This window comes from Nelumbo lutea, chromosome 7 (assembly GCF_056320005.1).
Source record: "Nelumbo lutea isolate HS-2025 chromosome 7, American lotus-T2T, whole genome shotgun sequence".
Classification (NCBI taxonomy): Eukaryota; Viridiplantae; Streptophyta; class Magnoliopsida; order Proteales; family Nelumbonaceae; genus Nelumbo; species Nelumbo lutea.
This window is the reverse complement of record NC_142690.1, coordinates 15,678,142-15,695,578: the sequence shown is the minus strand read 5'-3', so window position 1 is coordinate 15,695,578 and position 17,437 is coordinate 15,678,142. Positions and strand designations below refer to the sequence as shown.

The window sequence follows — 17,437 nt, the reverse complement described above, 5'->3', positions numbered from 1 at the left end:
AAAACTTTTATTCTTGGAGTTGTCAAAAAGTTTATATTGTATCAGATGTAAAGATGCGCTTCAACGATAATCAGAAGTTCCCTGGCTTTTGAATAGGAATAGGGAGATTTCTATTGAAAGAACTTTTGCAACTTTAATGCCCATACCCATAAAATATCCCATCTAGCAAAAACTCATAACCTGGACTTTTTCGACGTAAGTTAGATAACTTGGTATTTCTTTTGTTTAATGTTATGTATCAATTCAAAAATAAAAAAAAAAACCACGGATTAATTTTCATCCAAATTTCCAAAATAAAAATTACAAGAAAATGACCCACAAATAATTAGCCACGTGTCAAATTCTATGCCAACACCAGTATTCAGTATTCAGGCTTGACACTTGGTGTTCCCACCAATCACCATTTACGTATCATCTACACAATATTTTAGTACAAAATCGTACTCGCTTCAACTACTATAGTTCCATCTCTTTCGGAAGTACAAGATGCAGTACAGTAAGGCGAAGAGCGCTGTACTTATCTAAGTTGCACTATATAACACGGTATCAGTGGTTCTCTCTTTTATTACGAACAAATTCAAACAAGGCCAGAAGGGGAGGTGGTGCAGCTCAACAGGGTTGTCCTGAGATCACATGTGACACCCAATTGGCTCCCTTGTTAAGGTGTGTTACTGTGCGTTCATGTGTTCTCAGGTCGCCCCTGCCGAACTTCCCACCACCGCACGATCGGCATCTATTGACTCCCTCGTCGTCTTATCTTTTCTTTGGGTCCACAAACATAGCTGCAGTTTGTTACGTGATCATGATCCAACGAGGCAGGTCAGTTCCTTCATGTCCTCACAAAGCGCATCTCACGCCGACCTCACATCATGTCCTGACTGTGCAATGGTAACATCTCCCATACCTGGTATTTATTTTGTTTTCAAATTCCAAATGTGGTTGTGAGGTCCGTATAAGGCGTGAAAGAACAGATCCAGATTGTCTTGCAAGATATCTTATCTTGGAGTTCAGCTTCAGTCAGGACAAATTCACTGCTTTGCATTGAGAATATCTCCATATTTATATGCTTTATATCATGGGAAGATATTCTCAATGTAAAGTTGAAAAAGGCTGTTAGAACGGTGTAGGTATAGATTTGCCCTGACTGAAACCGGTTTCCTCATCTTATTTATTGCTGCCTTCCTTTTAAATTTGGAGGCCAGATCTGCTCTTCACACCTGGCGCCTCATACGCACATATTATCATGCATTGGAAATATCTCCCATACTTATTAGTTATTATTCACGGGAGATGTTCCCAAATTTACGGTGGATGTGCTGAGGCGCCCATTTGCAAGGAACTGATACCGTCACTTAAATTTGTGGACAACATGTCTCCTGAGGCCTGATTCCAGTTTTATTTGTAAATTGTCCTTTCAGAGGGTAATGTGGGCTTTATAAACTTGTAAATGTTGGGCCAATGGGCTCAACCGAGGTTATTCCCTGGAGGCCCTTAACAAAGCCTGAAAGAGATGCTAGAATCTAGATACTCCCAAGCCCCAAGGGGAAAATCAAAGTAGGGTGACCCCTATCATATAAACCGCACAAAATTCGCCTTTGGATCGGAATGCCTTGGCCTACCAATCCTGATTTTGGTTTGGGGGTCCGAGATGCTTCAAATTATAGACCTCGAGCCCATCTAACACCACTCTTTTCATGGTCTGGAACTAGAAGACTTCTTGCTTGGATGTTCTTAGTTTAATAATTTGGCAAATTGGCATTGCGTTTTATTTGCACTGAATTTGAGCATTATTATGCTCTGTTTGTTTGCAGTGTAAACGAAATTTGCATTGGTAGTAAATGGACGAGGGAGCAAAAATGCTGAGTTTAAATTCTAGTTTACTTTTGTCTCAGATTTGATTGTCTCGTTTGTTTGTCTTTGAAATACCCAAGAAGTATAATAGTGTGATATCAAAGAGGGTTATATGTTTAGGAGTGAAGAGTGAAATAGGAATCAAGACGATGTGGCGGTAGAGGAAGGTGGTGCAAATTTTGTGTTGATTTTTTGGATGCACAATTGAACTGCCAATAAATATAAAATACAAATGAGATAGTAAAAATCTGTTGGGAGTGCAACTCATAATTATAAACAAATGGATGCAGAACTGAATTGGGTGCAAAGTTTGTTTCTTAATACCACAAACACACAATACCTAAAGTTATATCCGGTTAAGCAGCATCATTGCAATAAATGTATTTGCAAGAAATATGTACTGATTAAGGGAATCTGAACATGAGTCGAACTGATTACTCACTAGACTGAATAAAATCATTTACCCAACCTAAACCTAAAGAAATAGGAAATATAGAAAAAAGAGAACTAAGACCTAGTGAACCCAACCGGCCATGTGTACTTGATCAAAGCTGATCTGAACCGGGTCCAACAGGTTCAGGCCAGGCTGGGTCTACCATGTTGACATCCCTATTCCTTATATGCCCACCCTCAGCTTGTCAGACTTGGATTCACCCTTCCGCCCCCACCAGGCCACCACCACAAGGGCAACATAGCATGGGAAGGACCCATTGGCTTGTACTTTCCATTGTTAAATTCCAATTCTAACAATTATGGCGCCATCCAACGGTAGAACCAATGATAATATTTTACACTAGTAATAAATCACAAGGGACACTTAGTGAGAGATTAAGGTTGTGTTTGGTTTGATTGGTGTTTATTGAAAAAACGCCACCACACAACATTACATAGGTGTTAGCATTTATTGCAAATGAAGCAAAATGAAATAACTGTTTGGGGCATTTGAGGAAATGTGGCATTTTGATTTTTATGCATGGGGCATTTCAGGAAATGTCAAATTCTTATTTCCTCCATTGCTCCATCGTTTTTTGAAACCAAATGCTGATGTGACACACTTTAATAGGTATTAATCTGAGGAAGAGAATAAAAAATGTTTAAAGTGAAATTCGACCAAACAACAAAAACAGTAAATGTTTAATGTAAAAAATGTTTAAAATAAAAAAAATAAAAATAAACATTTAAAGTGAAAAAGTAAAAATAAATGGTCTACTATAAACGCCCACGGAACCAAATACATACTAAATGGTTGTGGGTCTCATGTATTAAAAAACTGGTGTGGGTCTTTACAATTGGTCTACCAGCATGTTAGAACAGCTATTGTGTGCATACAACGTTTAAATATGGACCACATATAAGGTTTTGCATCGCATATATTTGTATTTACACTCTTCCCAATGGAACCTTAAGACTGCATTTGAGAAGAATACAAATATAAAAGTAATCAGTGCAAATACAAATATATCTGATTAAGAAAAAAATGTAAGGTTGGTTTAGTTTTGCATCAACAATATTGTATTCCTGTCAAATGATTTTTAGTTGTTATAGGTGCAAACATGAATCCCGAGACTAAAATTAACTTATTTTTTTCTTACATTGAACAACTTGATTGCAAAAGTTAGCCTCCAAAAACTTTTGTTCTTATTTGAATGCAAACATGTCTTAGAATCCATATTTGCTATCATCATCAATGCACAAATAAACTCTTACCAAACACTTGCAAAATTGAACCAACCGGCATTTTCACTCTTCTCAAACACAACCTTAATTGCTTATCTCTCAAAAGCACACTTAATGTACTACAAAATAGAAATCCTGGATATAGGCTACCTTTGGTTGCAGTGTAATTGTATTTGCACTGATACAAATGCATAGGAGTTGCAATGAAAACACTTCAAATTCTGGTTTAATTTTGTTTTGGCTTGTACTTTATTTTGCTCTAGGTCTTATTTCACTTTATTTTTACTGCAACCACACAAAATAAGGTAAGACTTTAAACAAAAACAAATCAAAATTTATACACAAATCATTTGCACTACCATAATTTTGCATCCATGCAAATAAATTTGCACTGCAACCAAACAACTGTTGCCGAGTCGGTGCTGCAATTAGGGCTTAATGTGGTTCTTTCCTTAATACCTGAATGTGTGATGGGTATTTGGCACTACTAAGATATCAAGATCATTTTTAGATATGGTCTTCGGCATTGGTCTTCACAAGATGTCTTTGAAAAGAGTTAAAAGTCTCACAAAAGTTTACATTCTTTGAGGCTTACCAAATTGATTCAAACTATTCCAGAGTAGTAGCGCACGCCTGGATGATCAAGGGCTGGGTCAGGTTTAGAACTTATGATAAGGAATCCAAGTGTGGGCCCAACCCAATTTACACCATGTCTTTTTTAGTCTTCCGCTGTCCCTTTTAGCCCATTAAATTTGTAAAAGACCACTTCTTCTATGGGTGTTGTGAATGATGTTCTTAGATTTGGTTGTTTGGAACAAGAGAAACCAAGGCATTTATACAAAAACTTGATAAATTGTAGGACTATTAGGGGGTGTTATGTTTTTAGATTTATGTGGGGAGGGAAAATTTATTTTCCTAGAAGTGATATCCAACTCTTAGGTGGGTAATTAATTTTCCCACATAAGGGAAAAGTTGCCAACACTTGAATGAGACAAAAATACCCCTTTTAATAATAGATTTTAATGAATAAAATGGTCATTTCCTTATTTACATAAGAAATAAAAGAAAATAAGTAAATGCACTTACCCAAGTAAATGCTTATCAAGAAAAACTTAATTAGATAACTGCATTTATGAATAGGAAAGCTGCTTTTATTTAACTCAAAGTGCTTGGAATTTTAGCAGCTCTATTACACCAGTTCCTACATTGTAGCCCACCAGCCATAAACATGATATCGTGAAATGGACAATATTGGACAATTGGGTTCATTTTTTCAAGTAGCTTTTCGTTTCTGGGGCTGGCCCTCTTTGATGCTCCTCATTCCCTCATTCTAAATCTTAGGGTTGGTTTGGTTTGAGGGAAAAGGCAGGGAAAGAAAGAGAAACTTGTACAAAGTTTGTAAAAAACATTTTCCTTTCTTTCCCTACATTTTCCTTCAAACCAAACATAGCCTTAGGGTTGGTTTAATTTGAGGGAATAGGGGTTGAAATTGGAATCAGAATTTTTCATTTCGATTCTCATTCTTGATAGAATGGCATTTTCCTATTTAACAGAATGAGAATGGTCATTTCAACCTTTTCCTTTGGGAATGAAAATCTCATTTATTCTAACCATAAAAAGAGATAAGTGAATTTGAGTTATGTAACTTATGAAATCCGATTTATTCCATCTGAACCAAATAAGAAAGGGGAATAGGAGGTCATGATACCAAGTATATGGGATTTTGATTTTGTTTCGGTCCACCAGTCGAATGAATCCTAAGATATTTGGGAACATGTCCCCATATGTCTCATCATCAATCGTACTGTCATCGGAAAATGTTTCCAATAAAAAAATAGGGATGTGCTGTGGGGCATTGTGAAAAATAGATGTGAACTCGTTTTTTGATGGTTTTCAGCCGATACATGCTTAAATGAGTCCGGCCATTATCTAGCCTGCTTTTTAGGTCAGTGTTAAGTCTGTTTTATAATATGTGCGCTTGGGCATAGGGTTCTTTACCGTTGCTTGAAAAAATAGATGTATATAAACATAGAAAAGGAATCAAGGATATAGCATAAACGCCGACTTGACAAAATAACTTATCCTGCTGCTTAATTACTTATTAGGGGCATGATTTTTAAAACTGGATTGGACCGGACAGTCGGATCAGAAAATCGGGAATCAGTCAGGTGATTGGTTTCATTTTTTGCCAAAATCAGATTTTGGCAAAAAAATGTTGATTTGGTCAATAAACCGTTGATCCGAGTGGTTGAATCGTTTGAACCATTCAAACTATTTAACGGTTTTGACCATTTTTTTATTATTTATTTATTTTTTCATTAGAATGGGCCGAACATTTGAACCGTTCAACGTTTCGACTGTATTTTATTATCATTTTTAAAATTTTTGTCAAAATGGGTCAAATGGTCGAACTATTCGACCTGAAAACCGAACATGGCTGATTATCATATAGGTGGTTAAAAGTAGAGTTATAATTGCATCATATTCAGATTGGAGTTAACACATCTGAACCGAATCTTAAAAATAGGGTTATAATTGCAATGACACTGGAATCTTAGGGCCCGTTTGGTTTGTGGGAATAGGGGTCTAGAATCAGAATTGGAATAGGCTGTTTCGATTCCAACTGTTTAGTTGAGCGGAATTAGAATCTGATTCCCATTCCTGGTGGAATGACATCCCCCATTTGAATGAATGGCCATTCCCACCCTCCCTTGGAATGAAATTCTATTCCATCAGATTTCAGTTCCCATTCTGATTTTTGTTTGAATCAAACAGAAATTGGGAGTAGATCATTCCTATTCCAATTCCGATTCTGACTGTAAATCAAACATACCCTTAATTTTATGTGATGAGGTGAAATTGGCATCCAATTCTATTGGTAAATGGATGCAGGTTTTAAGATGTCTGAATGTAAAATACAAAGGATCGGGTTTTGGATTTTGAGTCCCTCGGTAGCCAAGTTGGTTTTAGTGACGAGTTTAATTTGTTTGCACATGTAGGCCAACTCATAGATTGTATTTGATAATTTTGTTGTTTGTGCATGAAATGTTTTGGGTTGATCAATATAAATGAGTGAAAGATATATGCGAGACTCCAACCCACCGGACTAAGTCCATAAGTGTCAATAATCACTCTCACATGCATTTTTAAGGTATTCCAATTTATATTGATCAACCCAAAACATTTCAAGCACAAAGGGGAAACTTTTACAAGTGTGGCACTTCCCCCGGTCATAGCAGCGCCAACCTGGGAGGAGGAGCCTTGGATTTTTCATGTAAATGGTTCATCAAATCAGCAAGGTAGCGGAAATGGTATCATTATGTATGGGCCAAGCTGGGTGAAATTGGAGTATGCGTTTCGTTTTGAGTTCGTCGTGTCCAACAATGAGGCGGAGTACGAGGCATTGACCGCCGGGTTTGCCCCAGCAAACGAAGTGAGAGCCAAACATGTCGTCATCTGAAGCGACTCCCAGCTCATGGTCAACCAGGTCACCGGCGAGTATAAAGCTCGTGAGCCAACCATGGTCGCCTACTTAGCCAAAGTCAGAGAGGCTCAGCGTGATTTCCAGTCGTACTTCATCAGGCAGTTCCCGAGATCCGAGAATGCTGAGGCCGATGCTTTGTCTTGGTTAGCCAGCATAAGCGACAACACCATGAGGACCGTGTACATAGAGAACCCGCCTCGGCCTAGCATTCTTGGGGGGGGGCAGAAGAGGTTGCTCCTGTTACACAAGCAGAGTCGACCTGGATCATCGATCCACTCGCGAGCTACTTGCTTCATGGGACCCTCCCTGCAGATCGTAACGCAGCTAGAAGGGTAGAGAGATAGGCGGCCAAGTACGTCATGATAGACGAACGACTGTACCAAAGATCCTACACACTCCCCTACCTGTGCTGCTTGCGACCCTCAAAAGCCAAGCCCGTTCTCCATGACACTCATGAAGGTCTGTGCGGCGGACATTTGGGGGGTAGGGCTCTCGCCTAGAAAGTGCTACGACAGGGTTACCACTGGCCAACGATGAAGGCGGATATGAATGTGTGATATTTCGAATCCTCATTACTAATGGTAATGGAATCGAAATGATCTCTGGATTGATCAGAAGATCCTTTCAATTGGCTAGAATCCGTTACTTGAACGAAAATAGATCTTGTGGAATCATATTTTAGGGCGTCCCCAAGATATGTTTTCAGATACCGCTATACAATTACAACCTGTCTTTGCTCAATGGGTACAAAACACCCATGCTTTAGCACCTGGTGCAACAGCTCCTGGTGCAACAACAAGCACCAGCTTGACTTGGGGGGGTGGTGATTTAGTAGCAGTAGGTGGCAAAGTCGCTTTGTTACCTATTCCATTACAGAAATTACTTGTTTTTCGAGACCCCGTTATAAGTTCTATCCATATACGTTCTGATCGCCAGTTCATACTAGATCTAGTTGCATTTTATTGGAATTGAAGGAATAACCCAAATGAATTTGACTTGACTTTTTTTGTTCCCGAAGTAACTCTCATCAACTAGTCCTATAATGATGTGAACCGTTAGGAGTATTTCATCCAATTGTTCCTATATAATTCTCATGTATGTGAATGCGAATCTATATTCGTAAACAATCTTTTCATTTACGATCAACATCTTCTGGAGCCCTTCTTTCCCCCCCTGTTCCGGTCATGGAATAGATGAAATAAATCAAAAAATGGATTTTTGTTCAAGAATGAAATCTTATTGGAACTATCCATATCCGGTTCATCCTTCGGAACCATATTTGGGTTCAAAGCCCTACGTGCTCTACGTCTGGAGGATCTGCGAATCCCTCCTGCTTATTCTAAAACTTTCCAAGGCCCACCTCATGGTATCCAAGTTGGATCCTGCCGGGTTGAGACCACAAGTAAAAATGACATTGCCAGAAATTGACAAGGTCCATTTTTTCTGTTCTATAACCTACCGTCTTTCTTTTTCTTATATTCTTATACTATACAATCATCTAATGGGGTATCCTCTAACCCGTCTTCCACTTCCATTAGTCACAAACCCAAACACAAACCCAAACAGTAGAAGTGAAATGGAAAAAGGAAAGCGTTAGAATGATTTAAACGGAGTTCCCTCCGGTAAATCTTTTCTTACCTTACATAGAGTCATATATGTGTGGATATGGATGACATATAGATTTTATATGGATCCATTTTGTTCTTTTGATTCTTGCTCGAGCCGGATGATGAAAAATTATCATGTCCGGTTCCTTCGGGGGATGGATCCATAAAAATTCACCTATCCCAATAACAAAGAAACCTGACTTGAATGATCCTGTATTAAGAGCTAAATTGGCTCAACGACAAGTAATTCGATTTCTATGACAGACAGTGAGTGCTATAGATATAGATTCAAATGAGGATATAAAAGTACCAATCAATACGAATTTTTCTCAGATATTGTATGTAATAGAAAAAAATTCTTTTAGAAAAACAAAAAACAAAGTATCACATCATTTCATTTTTCTTTTTTGTCCCTAGTGTAGTGATACTCTATGCGATGCACACGTATCTCTATATTTTTTTTACTCGTCAAAAGATGCAACAAGTGTCAGAGGCATGCCAATGTCCACCACCAGCCTGCTACCGACCTGAAGTATGTCACTAGCCCATGGCCCTTCGCGTAGTGGGGGATCGACATGCTTGGACCATTCTCGCCAGGTGTTAGAGGCATGCCAATGTCCACCACCAGCCTGCTACCGACCTGAAGTATCTCACTAGCCCATGACCCTTCGCGTAGTGGGGGATCGACATGCTTGGACCATTCTCGCCAGGTGTCAGAGGCATGTCAATGTCCACCACCAGCCTGCTACCGACCTGAAGTATCTCACTAGCCCATGGCCCTTCGCGTAGTGGGGGATCGACATGCTTGGACCATTCTCGCCAGCGAATACTCATTAGAAGGAGAGTTTTTAGTGTTTAATCCTTGAATTATTTTGACTATGTGTCCATTTGGACCCTCCACGAGTACTCATTAGAAGGAGAATCTGCTACTCATAAAAACGCTGTCTCCTACCCACAAGACATTGCATCCACACATCCAGAGCATCTCCCCATGAATGACAATATATGTTGCCCATGTGCTTTATTTTGTCTTCGGGGTATAGTTTTGGGTGTACATCACGAATAATCCACAATGAAACTTTTTTTTTGTGTGTACTTGTAGGGAGGAGTAGCCCTAATTTTTCATGTAAATTCTGACTCCTTTTGTAAGCGGAAGTTAAAAAGGTGCACAGCGTAAGTTCTGACCATAATTAAACAACTGCTCATGACCATTACTAGAAAGAAATTGGTCTTCGGTGACATCAAGAAAACATTGTGAAAACTTTAGAATGTTTAAAACTTTAAATATACTTAAACCTCCTTTAATATTTTTTCTAAATACTGAAACATGTCCTCATCTTTCAAATTTGACTTAGACCTCCCTTGTCAGATTCATAAACCACTTTCTTTAGTAAAAGAAGAAAAATGACTAATATGCCCGTAGGTTAAATTTAGGATTAAATGGGTCTAATCAATTTAGGGAAAAACCCCAATCGTCTTTAACATTGGAATAGTGAAAACTTGGCTGTCGTTTATATTACTCTTGGGTTTTTCCAACAAAAGATAAATGGATCAATTATCAGTCTTTTATAAGGAATTCGTATGTGGAAATCAGAACCTGTTATGATTTTTCTTGGTTTTCCCAAAAGAAAAAATCAGTTATTTTATCTCTCTGAGGAAATCAGAACATTTTTACATCTTCACTTATACTGTATTGTTGGAGTGGATGCATATTTGGAAAACGAGCTTCAATTCCATATTCAATTTTTTTAATAAAGTTCAGCTATTTCATTTCCTTTCCTTTCCTTTTAAGCATCCCACAAGAAAACGAACGCTCTCCATTGCTATTTGAGACATCTTTGTTTTCTTATGCTTTATCTTATCCAATTACATTTTCCTTATTTGTTGATGATGGTGATATGCTTCTTTAGCCACTAACAGTGTGAAGGAAAGAAAAAATGACTGATTTTCTTCTTATATTTTACGTAGAGGAAGTTGCAAGAAAAGTAAAGGTTTTGTTTAGGTTAGACACTCATGGTGTAAAGGAAAGAAAGGACGATTGGTTTTCTTCTTACATTTTATGTGGAGAAAGTTGCAGGAAAAAGGGTAGGCTTTTGTTTACGTTAGACACAACTAACTAAAGGGGGAATTTTTCTTAAGGAAAAAGAAGGGGTAAATAAAGGGCAAAACTAGATTTTTTCTAAAAAACTTAAATTGCACATGATATCACTTGCTAATAGACATGGATGGAAAACTAACGGATGGGATATTTCAGTATTTAGGAGAAACCTTAGGGGAGATTTAAGGCCATGTATGGGAGTGCTTTAAAATAAGTGCTTATTTGGGCTATTAAACACTTATTGGTACTTAGGAAATAAACCCGAAATAAGTGATTATTTTTAAATCCAAATTTCCAGCTTTTTTTAAGTGCTCATACAATAAGCACTTATTCATTTTTTTTTTCTTCAAAAATTATCCCCAGTTGAATTTTAAAATACCACTTATAATATTATCCCTATTTGAATTTTATAAAAGCACTTTTATGAAAGTACTTTTATAAAAAACTTTTGTGAAAGCATTTTTACAAAAGCACTTTTGCAAAAGTATTTTTATGAAAGCACTTTTACGAAAGTACAATTATAAAAGTACATTAAATTACTTTTGTAAAAGTGCTTTCATAAAAGTACTTTCACAAAAGTAATTTCGTAAGGGTCCTTTCTTAAAAGTATTTTCATAAAAGTACTTTTTATACAAGTGTTTTTATAAATCTGCTTTCATTAAAATACTTTCATAAAAGTACTTTAATAAAAGTGTTTCTATAAAAGAAATTTAATAAAAGTGTTTTCAAATGGTATATTTTGAAAATTTGAAAGAAAATGAAGGACAAAATAGTCACAAATTCTTATTTAAGTGCTTATTAGAGAAAAAGATTACCAAATGCCCAATATAAAATAAGTACTTGAAAAAGTTTGGTGTCAAATGTAAATAAGTGCTTATTCGAATAAGCACTTGTTTTTAAGCACTTATTCAATAAGCACCCATTTTTAACTTAAGCACTTTCAAACGTTGTCCATCTGTAACAGAGTCATATTGGAATGGATCAATATCTCGTCCATTGACAGCCCTATGTGCAGTCCCTTAAAAGTTATCTTAAAATTGATAGGGCTACCTCTTTACAATTGTAAATAAACAACGAAGTATCTAGTAGGGGTGTCAATGGATCGGTTTTGGATTGGACTCTGTCCAAATCAAAATCCGTTTGGACGGATTGGATGGACCAATAAGACATATTAAATTTGGACGGACTGGACGAACCAATATGACATATTGGATTGGACCTGGTCTGTCCATAACCAATTTATATTGGATTGAGCCAATATCTGGTCCATTGATAGAAGATAAGAACATAGGTGTCAATGGATCAGGTTTGAGTTGAAACCAATCTAAATTAAAAGGAATTTGAACAGATTGAACAGTCTTTGAACCGGTCCAAAATATTCATTGGACTGGATTGAACCAGGTCCATTTGTAATGGACTCACATTGGACTGGACCGGATTGGACCAAATCCAGTCCAATTGACACCGCTAGTATCTAGTACAACCCTCCCAAGATATAGTCCTATTCAAATTCAAACTGAATCATTTATGTTGGATTCAACAAATATCTCTGTTTAGCTATAACCCATCGAATTGGATCTAAAAACATGATCCATGTAATAATCCCGGATATACTCCTATTCAAATTCGATCTTATGCATTTACAACCCTACCAAGATGATAGATAAACAACCAGGTACCTTTACGAAGATCTTACCAACTTTTATTAGTTATCTACCCAAGGTCGAGATTTATGGATAAGTTATGAAACAAAGCCTAAAAATAATAGTCACAACTTGTATGTGGAGTGTGGATCACTTTTTTTTATATTATTTTTTTGATAGAAAATAAAAAATTGTATTAAAAGGAAAAGAAGAATGAGGAGATACAAAAACAAAACAAAACTGCCCATATAACAAAAGAAGCCAGGCCCCAAACCAAGGCAAAAAGCCCTAAGACCTGACATCAGAACCCGAAACAAAAGGAAATCAGGATTCCACTGATTTCCTGTGGAGAGAGTGAACCATGTACAAGTAACAATTCAATTATTCAGTATTTGTGCTTCATTAATATCTATGGTGCATGCAAAATGTGCCATTATTATAGAGCGCTTTTTGGCATTTTGACACCTGTAGATAAAGCCAGGCTTTGCCCATGAAGAAGTGCCTGCTCAAGCAAAAACAATTTAATGTTGGTCCCATGTTTTGATCCAACTGCATCGAAAAACCTTGCCATGTGTATGAAATGAGACAAAACCAGGTTGGTGGGTGGAGGCTATTAAGTTTTCAAAACTACCAAAAACATAAAAACTAATAGGAATACACCATTTTCCAACTCTCTTTCAGCTCACCAATGGAGAAAGAAATCTTGAGAGAGAGAGAGAGAGAGAGAGAAATTAAGGGCCCAATTTGCATTAGAGATGGTTATAGTATTAAAACACCCTTGGTTTATTAAAACCTCCTATAATTTGCAACTGATTTACTTATTCAACCTTCCTTTAGAAGTGGAAAATAACAGGTTTAATCTGAACATCACTTTGAGCAAATTTGGTAAAAAGAAAATAAAAATGAAAATAGCATTCTTGTCCTTGGTAAAACATGAGCAAACTCTCTTATCCATCAACAAAAAGATGAAGAAGAGTTGACACAGTGAAGTTACAGTTCTAACGACTGATGCAATATTGTATCCTGTAAATTAAACATGGATCACCTGAAGGAGAAATCACCATGATTGACATCTCTTTTTCAGTCACGTGCACTCAACATCTTCTCCAATCAAGTTCTGTTGTGGGGGAGAGTTTTATTTCTAAAAGCTTGATATGAAGTGATAGGGGTACTTTCAGAATAAGCAACCTTGGGCCCAATGGCCCATGCCCTCAAACATTTATCTCAGTTTATATGACCACTTCACCATTTCTAGGTGACAATACAAATGGGTTTTAATGAAAGGTCAATTACGTAAATCAGTTGCGAACTATATGGGGTGTTCTAGTAAAATGCCAACTAAATATAGGGAAGTGTTCTTACTTCTTACAAAAGAGATACTAAACTGAAGCATATGTGAAATGCTGCTGCCGGGCACAAATACAATCAAGGAGATCGATCTAGACCAGTGGCAAACTATGGTGACATGAGAAAATCTGTCAACTTCTCCAATGACTGGTAGGAAAGACCTCCTTTCTTTAGAGAAAGTTCTACTTTCTCCTTCAGAACCATAGCTCTCTCCCTCATTTCCAATCCCTCCTGACCTACCATTAGCCTTCTTATTGCTTTCTCTATCTGTTCTCTCCTCAACCCATCCTCCAGCTGCATGCCCACCCTCCACACATGGCTCACCAGCCTGGCATTAACCCTTTGGTCTCCATAGCAAGGCTGACAAAGCATAGGGATCCCTTCACATATGCTCTCCAATGTTGAATTCCACCCACTGTGAGTCCAAAACCCTCCAATGGCTTCATGTGCCAATACTTGTTGCTGGGGTGCCCATTTGACCACCAGGCCTCTTGCACTTGTTTTTGCTTCAAACTCTGGGGGAAGCAGCTCGACCCATTTGGAGCCACAGACACTGCCAGGTCGAACTACCCACAGGAAGTGTTGCTCACTTGCGGCCAGACCCCAGGCCATCTCCATCAGTTCACATTCACTGATGGTGGCTATACTTCCAAAGCTTATGTAGATGACAGACTTAGGCGCTTGTGTTTCTAGCCAGCCAATGCAGCTCCTATCCTCTACAAACAAGCTGGTACAAGAAGATGGAGAGAATTTATGGAGAGGGCCTATTGGGAAAACAGGGACCTGAAGATCATGCTGAACTTTTTGCAGAGTAGTTGATTCAAGATGGTCGAATGTATTCCAAATGAGAGCTGAAACAGTCTTCGTTGCGTTGATAGTGTGAGACATTACTTCATGGAGCAATGCTGTGCAGCCTGTGCTGGATGTGTCGAGGCGTGGAAGGTCTTTACTTCTAAGAAATGGAAGCTCGGAAACTGGTTCATCCAGCTGATCATTATCTGAAACACAATATGGAGAGCTCTTCATTTTAAGAAAGATAATTCTGTTTCAGGCCAAGTTTTATGTCTAGACAAAATAGTGTGTCAAATCCTAGCCATACGCTCCTGTACTTAGAAAATGAAAATTGAAAAATGATGAACTAACATCTTTCACCATATCTCACCCATCAACCCCACATGGCAAGTTTCTGGTTTCTGCCCAGTAAACCCCACTAGAAGATATTGATTATTGAACTGTTCTGAATTTTATCAGATTATCTGTTAATTCATGACTGGATGCAACATGACAGAATTGTATATATCATCAGCAAGATTATGCAGGAACTAGCCTAATTGCCTAATTCTATGAACCATACAGGAAAGAAATTGATCAAACTCCCCATGCTCTCTCAGTAAATCATGTACTTGACAGAATTCTAAAGCACTGACCTTCAAATTGTAAGCAACCCTTCTGCATGAGAATCGTGAAGGCTATGAAACTGGTTGCATTGCTTGTTCGTAAGACAATCGTGGGTACCTTCAAATCATTGGCAACTGTGTGCACAAAGTACATAGCAGAATCATATATGACGAACACGACTGTGTTTTGCAGGTCATCAGATAGCATCCGAGTCATGCAATCTCTGAATGGCGTTTCACAGTTGAGATTAAGCTCCATTGCAAAAGGGACCAAGCCCCTGTTGAACACTTCTTCACCATCAGATAAGCCATCGGAGATGGGCTGGAAGTTGAAGTCAGGCGGATAGTTGGAAGGATTGGGAGAGTTGAAGCATGTGTGAACAATGGTGATGGAAAAGCCTCTGGAATGAAGGAGGGTGGCCAGGTGAAGCATTGGGCTTAGGTGGCCTTGCAAGGGGCATGGTACTAGTATCAAGTGACCCCTTCCCTTTGTTTCGTTCTCCATTTCTTACCTCCTACTCTGCAACAACAAAATCAGTAGCCAAAATGGTCAAAACAGAACTGCTTCAGCATGGAAGAAATTCTTCTGGTCTGGCTTGAGAATGTAAATAGGTTCAAAGGGTAGTTGAACAATCATTCTCTTATAAATTATTTTGCCACTCCCGAAGCAATTCTGTTATACAGTTGCCAGAAAGGCTCATCCTAGGGATTCATACCGGATGGAGCAGCTGAATTGTATTTAAAAAGAACAATCAGATGAAGTAAAATATAGGTTTGCTTGGTACTGTTGCTGTTTCTACCTGAAACGTTTTGGGTTGATGAATACAAATTTACCTACAACTGTTATTTGAGGCTGTTTATAATTAAAACAAGCATACCTTAAAAGTGAATATATGGCCTTTTGTATTGATCAACCCAAAACGTTCGGAAACAGCAGAAATGATAAACACAACCATAATTGCAACTCTGCATTTAATTCGATACAAAAATATCTCTCTCTTCCATTGCATGTCGATTGTCAACCCAACCTATATATTTGTAATCCATTATGGGCTTCTCATCAATGGGGACCCCCTGCCTAGGAAAAGTCAAAACTAGCTAACTAGCATTCCGAACATTTGATATTTTTTTTTCTTGCTTCAGCTTGTGGTGGGCTGTGGCTACAGTATCCACGAAATGGGGGAGAGAAGAGGATTTTTTCTTTGACAAACAACTTAAGTTTATAATTGTAATTCTATTCAATGTTTTCAAAATCAGAAAGCAGTTCATTTCACAGTGCCCCCTCCCCACAAAAAAAAAAAAAAAAAAAAAAAAAATCAGTAATGGTTGAATCGGCTGGTTTTGGTTGGGTTAGAGTTGTAAATAGTATCCAATTGCATGTCCAAACTTAGAATTTGAGTTCGATCCCATTAAGGGTGGTCCTAATTCATTGATTGGATTGGTTATATATAGATCCGCCGTATAATCTAATTCAATTTAATTTAATATATATGCTCTGAAGGTATAGGGTTTATTAGTAAAACTGGTTTGAATGTGATGTTTTTACTAAATTATCATAGGTTCAAGTTTTGTATGAGGGCGTATGTGTTTGTTTTTTTTTGGATTTTGAGAGGGGGAAAATTCGACCATTTTTTTTCTCAGATTTATGTGTCCGGGTAAGTTATACTTATCTTCTAAGTGGATAAATAACTTTCAACCTAGGGGAAATGTTGCCAACACTTAGATAGGACAAAATTACCCCTTTTAATAATGTCCATTTTTGGATAAAACAGTTATTGTCTTATTTAACTGAAAAATAAAAGAATATGAATAAATGCACTAGATAAATAATTTCCCAAAAAACAAATAGGCCCAAATAATTTTCAATTCATTTTGTTCATGAAATACAGTACCAAAGTCATTCTTAGTTCATTTTGTTAATAATATATGATATTTTGATCATTTTAATTCAATTTTTATATACAATTCAACAATCGAAGCAGTCCAAATTTGATGTAAATCTTATAGATAAGATCTGATTCAGATTCAAATATATATAAAAAAATCAAATCTGGATCTACCTATATTCAGTTCAATTCAATCTGTTTGCATCCTTAGGTTGGGTTTTCAAGACATTTATTTTCTGTAATGTTGTTAAACTTGTCCTCATCTGATTCCACCTGCCTGGCATGCTACAGTCCTCCTAAATTGAATACTTAGAAAAGGACTTCGAAAAGGATTGGGTCCAATATCAACTGTTTCTCTCTCCACATTGTTGTGCTTCATAATCCTTTTAAATTTTGTCAAATTTTTATTTTTTTGATAATAAAAAACCCAAGAAATAAATATAACGA

The 17,437-nt window shown here is 37.4% G+C and overlaps 1 protein-coding gene and 1 long non-coding RNA gene across 3 annotated transcripts; one reads left to right on the top strand and one right to left on the bottom strand.

Moving 5' to 3' along the window:
* Positions 1 to 564: 564 nt before the first annotated feature.
* LOC148845296 (uncharacterized) lies at positions 565 to 2,098 on the top strand. The gene is made up of 2 exons (XR_016102305.1): positions 565 to 888; positions 1,812 to 2,098. It is a non-coding gene; the product is annotated as an uncharacterized LOC148845296 (long non-coding RNA).
* A 10,610-nt stretch (positions 2,099 to 12,708) lies between these two features.
* Positions 12,709 to 16,086, bottom strand: LOC148845295 (UDP-glycosyltransferase 76E2-like). Of its 2 annotated transcripts, none has more exons than XR_016102464.1 (3): positions 15,135 to 15,963; positions 13,723 to 14,705; positions 12,709 to 12,862 (listed from the first exon to the last, which is right to left on the bottom strand). XR_016102464.1 is itself a non-coding variant. In XM_088955713.1 (3 exons), exons 2-3 carry the CDS (start codon positions 15,607 to 15,609, stop codon positions 13,816 to 13,818), a joined length of 1,365 nt encoding a protein of 454 aa, XP_088811839.1. In that variant the 5' UTR covers positions 15,610 to 15,624; positions 15,983 to 16,086; the 3' UTR covers positions 13,120 to 13,815. The 2 variants fall into 2 exon arrangements, 1 of the variants encoding a protein (XP_088811839.1); XM_088955713.1 differs by lacking the exon at positions 12,709 to 12,862 and adding an exon at positions 15,983 to 16,086 and having other exon boundaries at positions 13,120 to 14,705; positions 15,135 to 15,624.
* Positions 16,087 to 17,437: the final 1,351 nt, after the last annotated feature.